Source organism: Toxoplasma gondii, chromosome XII, assembly GCF_000006565.2.
Source record: "Toxoplasma gondii ME49 chromosome XII, whole genome shotgun sequence".
NCBI lineage: Eukaryota > Apicomplexa > Conoidasida > Eucoccidiorida > Sarcocystidae > Toxoplasma > Toxoplasma gondii.
In genome coordinates this window covers 4383983-4391509 of record NC_031480.1, presented here as the reverse complement: position 1 = coordinate 4391509, position 7527 = coordinate 4383983, and the positions used below count along the sequence as shown (strand labels likewise).

The window sequence follows — 7527 nt, the reverse complement described above, 5'->3', positions numbered from 1 at the left end:
GCTCCACTGTGCGTCGATGACAACACAGGATGTGCATGAACGAAGGATGCAGCAGCCAGACGAGAGGAAATGGACAGAGCGAAACAACTCAAAAATGTTGAGGGAGCTTTCGAAGCGACGGTATAGTACAGTTGGCCCTTCAAAAAGAAAAACAATCAGCCCATGACACCATGGGTTGACGTGGGATCTGCAGCCGATCTCGCTCGTGTGTGAAGTGCTGCTGCAAGCCAGCTCTTCAAATTTCGTCTGAAGTTATTTATTTTTTCTAACTGTTGACGTACGACGATAGTATGATAATATGAGCAAACTGTATTCTGAAGCATTTGCACGTACTGTGGACTAAGCGGGTCCACATTTATGCGCTCGGCATTCTCCAAGAGGCGTGTCGTATAGTCTTCGCACCTGGTCGCTCTCAAGGCCATGAAGGGCCAATCGAAATGGTTTATGAGCATCGCTGTCCATGATATTCCGTTCCTTTTCACCTCTTTTTTTCTCGCTTGTTTCGGCTCTACTGTTTCATGAAGGCGAATGCCACATTCGCGAGTATTTCACAGACTTGAGTCATATTTCAATCTGTTAACCTAGTTATCAGGAGTTAGCGTCGACTGAGATAGCAGACTTCCCCTGTTGGTGCCACCTGCTCCTTTCTCACTTTCTGTTTCTTAAGAAAAGGCCAGGCGGGTTTCTTTTCACTGATTGAAAAACGCGAAAGGGATAGGCCGGCTGACAGCAGAAGACCGGGCGATAACCTGCATTTTGGTTCCTAAGCTACCCAAGTGTGTCGTTTTGTTATCTTCCCTGCAACTGCACTCCCCGACGCCATGCCTTGGGCTTCCACTATTCTGATCTTGGCAATCTGGAGCTGGATCGCTATTGGCGATGGACAAAGCCTGGGTGGAAACGGCAACGATGATCGAGGTAGGCATGAAGAATTCATATTCAGTCGTATTGAGCGGGCACAGCGACTGCTGCAGAAAAGAAGCATCGCAAAAGATGATTGCTGCCTGTGGGTCTTGTGTCGCCGCGCTCATGTCTATTCTTTTCAAGTGTATCTCAAACTTTGACTGAAACTGTTACGGTCTCTGTAGAGCCGTGTAGTCCTACGTACTTCGTGTGCCTCCGACCCACACGAGAAATGCTCAAGGAGAAATGTGAAGGGAGTAGGCAACTTGTGTTTCTAGGAATGGGAGTATGCATCCACAATCCACAGTAAGGCATTGCCAGAGCTGCTGTCGACAACTATGGTGTGGCGTATCAAAGTATGAACTTCAATCCCGTCCCCATCTCAACGGACCGGACCGTATTAGCCGTTGGCACATCCAGTTCTTGCGTCTTTCATACAGAGCATACGCGAACCTTTAAAGTATTGCATGCGAATTATTACGAGTAACTCCACTTCCCTCCTCTCTTCTCACTTTTGCAGGGCAACGTGTCAGGGCTGAAACTGTTCTGCAGTATGGCATTAGTTTGGAACTCAAATCGAGAGTGCCCGACGCTCTCTTGAGCTCTCCTTTGCTGGCACATTCGGACTCCCTATGTCTCAACTACAAATCGTTTCATGTTCGGCACCCCTCGTACTTCCCCGCAGCCGTGATTCGGTAAGCGTGATGAGGAAAGTCTCTGGCGGCCCCTTTCTGAGAATGCCGTGGCTAGAAACTTTCTGTTTTTCTTCTCTGCCGCAGCATTTAACTATTGAGTCGGTGGTTGTTGTAGCCCGAATCCGGGCACCCAAATAGCGCAGAAATGACTCAAATGTTCAACTAGAAGCTTGAGGGAGACGCAGGCGTTTTGCGCATCGCGCCCCCTAAACATTTATATATATATATATATATATATATAATATTATTCAACTGTGAGACGCTATGATGGGGTTACTAACTTCCAGGTATGGCCACTTCTCGTCGGCAAATATTCAGCGCGAGAATAAACCCGATTACTTCGAAGATACTGAAGAGAATGCGCTCGTTCTCCGGGACTGTCACCAGTACGTTCTGCAGGGCAACTTGACCCTGTGTGGAAATCTGCATGTCGATGGTCGCCTCAGCGTCATGCCTGGTGAGCTGCCTATGGAAGCCGAAGTTGAAATGCCAGTTGCAGTTTGGCGTTCAGCATTCTGGATGCTCCTATACACACAACAAGAGAGAGACAATACTTTTACGACAAGACTAGTTAACGTGGGTTTGACAACATATGGTTTGCCTTATGGTGGAACAAACGTGTTTGCACAACGAGACGGCAAACTCTTGTTCTGATAGGAAGTCAGAAGACCCGACTTCTGCTATGTTTGTCGTTGAACATCTGGTTTCTAATTTTATATCTAACTCTGTGAGAGGACTCCACCGTACTGGTATGTGCGCGATGCCTGCAGGGGTAAACGGCACCCGGGTGTTTGACTCGCCCACTCCTTACCTTTTGAACCGCTGTCTTTTGCACTCTCTTCCTCGCTTGGGATCACTCAAGTTTGAAGGTGCTTCCTTATTCGTCTCAGGAAGTGTTCAGATTGGTGGGTCTTTGACAGCTACTGAAGTGCTTTTAGATTCCGGAGCCGAGGTGCTAGTTGGGATGCGAGGCGCGCGAGAGGCCGTTCGCGCAACATTGACAGGGCAGCTTCCTAGCAGTGGCGGAAAGGAGCATGGGCCTTCTGAAAATAGGGGGGACGACATCGAACCGCCCATATCCGCCAAAGATATTGAGGAGAAAATTCAAAAGAAACTCGGCAAGCACATAAATCATCTGGTCTTCTTCAGGCGCACGTACGAGCCTATGGACAAGTGGGTATCAAGTGACCGGGCGACACTTCAGGCCGCAGGACTGGCATACGCGGATTCAAACAGGAAGAAAACTCTTACCGTTGAAATCAACTGCCCGATATTGGGCACGGATGGTGTGCCGGCGACTGAAGGCGTCAATGACGAGGCTGGAATTACCGAACGTGTGATGGATTGGCCGGAAACGCCTGCTCCAGTCGGAGACGTTGTATCTGGCAAGCTTGTTATCTCTCGATCGTCACAAATGGTCGTCTTCGGAAATATCCGTGCTGACGCGTCAGAGATATACGGTGCCTCAAGATTGAACTCGGTCTGTGGCAACTATTTATCTGATACTGGGGCGGCGGGGCTGATCACCAGAGATGCCTCGATCGTCACATTAGGCGGCCTCAGTCTGAACTTATTTAGCAACTTGTATGTTCGAGGTGGTTCTTACTTCTATCAAACCGGACCAGGACATATCGCTTTCGATACACAAGGTAAGTCTGGTTGACTCCTCTGACAGGCCTGAATTGAAGTTCAGTGCATATCTCAAGTAAATGGGTTGACTGTCGTATTGGAGTGACTGAGGAAGCACATTGGTTGCGTCATTAACGAGAATTCTTATCTAATTTCCCATGTGCCATTTTCGTCTTTCCATACTGTTGTCACAGTCAACACAGGTAAGATAACCACGGCGCTGCATGTCTGCTGTGTGTTGCCCTTCACTTTCAAAGCTTCGGCCAGCGACATCTACTTCACCAGCAATCTTTTAACGTCATCAGTGGTCCTGGACAATCTGTCGGAAGCTGTTGTTGGCGGTTCTCTGGATGCGATCAGCCTAGTTTCCCTTGTGGAAGCCTCAGAACTTCTAGTCATGGGAAGCTTCAACTCTACAGCACTAACACTTTTTGACGGCTCAAATGCCCGGATTGCTGGCAGAGTGTTTGACGCCGGCTTCGTAAAGCTGGAATCGAACGGCTTCCTCCATACGGCACCCACAGAGACAGCTCACGTCAGGCATGCGCTGAAATTAGCGCATAGCAGCACAATGGTCGTTGACCGAGTTCCTTTGCTCGTGGTCGATGGAATGGTAGAAGTTACCAATTCGGATTTACAGGTTAAACGGGGAGGGCTGGTCGCGCGAAGCAGCATTATTTTGAACGAGGCTCACTTACAGGTCAACGGTAGTCTCGCAGCCTCAGGGAGATACTTCACTGAGTCGGACGGGATAACTCGAGCGCAGCTCGAAACGGAGCCTTCACCGGTGCCTGAAACGGATACCGACAGTGAGCAGGACACGACAGACGATGCGGAGATGGAAGACGACTTCGGTTTTCCGGGCGAGGAAACTAAGGATGCCACCAGCGTGGAAGAAGGAATTATGCTTTCTTCTTCGCCTGAGACTGTGCTGCCAGGAAACAGTGGCGGACCTGCGGGTGCTCAAGACGACACACAAGAAAAGAAGCAGGTAGACGAGGTAGAGGAAGAAGAAACAAACCTCAGTTCAAGCCTCTCTGTGGCCACTGAGTGGCACAACACATCAGGGCTACTGCAAGTGCACAGGAGGCTTGATGAACATGAACGGAAGCCCCTTTTGTTGAATCAGACGCAGTTCGACAGCGACTCCGAAGAAAATGGGGACTCATCACACGGGACTTCCGATGCTCAAGGCTTGCCAAGAGTGTGGAATATTCCTGTGTTCGATTCAGATGGTGAGGATGTCTCCTTGACAGATGACATGCTGAGCAACGTGGAGGAAAAGAACTCAACGCGTGTTCGACTCCCGGCTCTGGCAGCTGTCCGCTCGTCGATACTCGTCGGGGGTCAGGTGTACCTCAACAACACTTTCTCCCAACTTGCAGGCAGATCTAAGCTCACTGTTTTTGGCAAGGGAGGCATTCGTGTTTCCGGTGGCGGCAGCCTTCAACTGTTCAAGGGCGGACTCGTAGAAGTGAGGCTGGGCGACGTGACGGTAGACAGTGTTCTCTCCCTTCTTGTGCACAGCAACCTTGAGGTCCACAAAGGTGAGTAGTGACAAAAAATAAACCGGTGTGTGAGGCAGGGGTAATGTCGGTGCAAACGATGGCTGACGTAGATGATGATACCGTAGGTCGAGCTTCTTTTGGCTTCGTAGCTAACCTTAGACGGCTCGAAATTTGAGCCAGCAATTACTTCCAGTGGGTTTCCACATGGCGAACCCTTGCAGCCCATGATGTACATGGACTGCTTCACAAACCGCAGAAGCCGAGATTTCACCCTCTCCCATGAAAGTGAGGGACCTGCGCAGCGACCACGAGTTATGCCGATCTTCTCGTTGAGACACATACTATAAAGAATTTGTTTTTCGGTACTTCGTTCCGCACAGGGAGCATTTATTGCGGAGATCTATACGTCAGAACAGGGAGCACGCTTGCTGGCGCCAGTGGAGATCTAATGGTTAACGGAGGAGCAGAAATAAGTGGTGGCGCCGAAGTTAGGGTTCGACACTGGCTGACAGTTCAGCGAGAGAGCTTGCACGTGATGAACGGAGCAGTCGTGTCGGCAGAAGGTAAGATACCATTTGGGTTCCTCTTCATCGTAACCCGTTTATGGTTTTTGCGGGCCAATTTAAACAGCAGTATTGTCGCTAAGAAAGTCCAGAGTGCGTTCATCCACCTTCTCAATAAGATAACCAACATGACGCCAGGGAAGAACTGACAAAAGGGAGTCTTTTTCTCCTCCAAGGCAGGTTGCGTTTTGATTGTATGGGGAGGCAGAACGAATTCATGCACATCCCGTACGCTACATAGGGCAGACGACCGTACGAAACGGACCAGACGACGATTTCAGTCGGAAACACAGATGAGCGTGCTCTGAGTGCATGTTTGTTTTTTGTTCTCAGCAATCGGATCCGCGTACGGGGACATTTACTGTGGCGCTGGATCTGTCGTTCAGTCAATCAGCGGAGAGATTATTGCGCAGCGTCATATCATAGCGCAAGACAGATGCAAGATTTTGGCGAGCACGTACATTCTTGCTAAGGAAGTACGTGAGGCGGGTTTCGGTAACTTCTGCTTATTTTCACCTTTTTTTTGTTTGGCCTCTTCGACCATCTAAGGTCGCGCTACGATGGATGAGCGAAAATTGTCAATATCTGACTTCCTTGTACTCCCCTCGTGTCCAATGCAAGCAGTAAACGTAATGAAGACACCACCACCACCACTTTTTCTCTGTCCCGTCTTTATATGTCGTAGCTACTTGATGGTTTCACAAAGTGTGCAGGCTCTTTTATTACAGACACGGGGGATTGACAACAATGCAATCGAGGGGAGGTTGTCTCGGCGTGTACCATGTGTAGGGAATGATTTCACTAGAAAATCGCGGATACCTAGAAGCTAAAGACACTGTGCTAGCGCCGGACGCCGGTGTGCGGAGAACAATTGAATCCGAGATCAAGTTTGGCCGAGGCCACGTCGATGTGCAGGTGGGTGATACAAACAGGCCGACCAGAAATGTCCATCTCGAGGTCACGGAATCGACAGAAGCCTGCTTCTCTCTATTCAGATGTAGAGAGTCCTTAATTGTTTTCCGATCCACTTCAAGCCGGCTCATTTCGTCAACCTGCATGACTTAGTGTTGGAGTAGCTCGGAAGCTACGAGGCATTCGATGACGTGCGAGTGTGCCGCCCTGGACCTGCATACCACTGAACTGCCTAAAACGCTATTAAACCGAACCTTACAAGGTTGCAGTCCACTGACGCCTACGCTTTCTTTCAGGTTATGCAGGTTTCTCCTCCTGACCATCTCCGCTTTCACCCAGTATATCACAGTCCCCTGGGGCCGGAGCTGGACTTCGAATGGCATCAACAAGAAGCATCACTGAATCAGCGGTGGCCGCTGACGGAGCCAAACACAAGACTGGGAGAAAACGCTTTGTCAGAGGATCTTCTTCGTCAGGCGCTGTCGCGCCGCGAAAAAGCACTTGGGGAGGACTAGTTGACTCGCACATCCGGGCAGTGTTTCTGATCCTGCGGTCGCCATATCTAACCCCAGACGAGCCTGTTTGGAGTCGTTTGTACTTTACACCAACATCCTGCGCAGTGATCTGAGGGCAAACGGCTTCACGGAGATGACGCTGTATTGCCCTAACAATCGGCGTTAGGTATGTGATGGAGATCACTTAAGTGGTTCATCTCCACAGTGCCTCCATAGAAATGCTAAAATTTTCTTGAACGTTCCACTTCCCAGCAATTGCAACGTGCTGCACTAGTCTCCAATTTCCATTAACGACATGCACAGGGAGATTAACGTAGAGGCACTGTTTGTGTACAAGTTCTGGCAGGACCGCGACCCCCATATCGGTTCATCGCAGCCTGCTCATCGTGCACCATGCTCTCAGTCTGTGATAGTTCTGACAATGGCCGGCAGACCTTTGAAAGCGGGTGGGTTGCCACATATGCACATGTGGGTTCACGTGCTAAAAGCTTTGTAGTTGCCTGTGGCCCTTTTCGTCAAAAGAACAATTTCGTTTCTGTAAACAATGATAGCGGAGTCTCTTTGCTTGGCAAATTCCTGCTTGAATACTAGTATCTGCCGGTCTTGCAGCAGAGACTGAAGGACGGTGACAGATACTTACGGCTACCTCTATACGCCCCTTAAGTACTCTCACGATGTTCAATTGTCCAGCCGACACTCACCAAATCTACAGAAATCTCATCGCTGCCTGCCGGAATAGCGCAAGGTCATTCTGCGTACGCCTTCACAGCCGACTACGTTCACTACACGATCTGTTCCACTC

The 7527-nt window shown here is 49.7% G+C and overlaps 1 protein-coding gene across 1 annotated transcript; it reads left to right on the top strand.

The window, feature by feature from the left end:
• Nucleotides 1–781: 781 nt before the first annotated feature.
• On the top strand, nucleotides 782–7394 carry TGME49_249230 (hypothetical protein). Its single transcript, XM_018780887.1, has 9 exons — nucleotides 782–918; nucleotides 1424–1598; nucleotides 1886–2055; nucleotides 2369–3247; nucleotides 3422–4774; nucleotides 5116–5298; nucleotides 5632–5774; nucleotides 6088–6213; nucleotides 6507–7394. Exons 1-9 carry the CDS (start codon nucleotides 822–824, stop codon nucleotides 6723–6725), a joined length of 3345 nt encoding a protein of 1114 aa, XP_018635025.1. The 5' UTR covers nucleotides 782–821; the 3' UTR covers nucleotides 6726–7394.
• The last annotated feature ends 133 nt before the right edge of the window (nucleotides 7395–7527 follow it).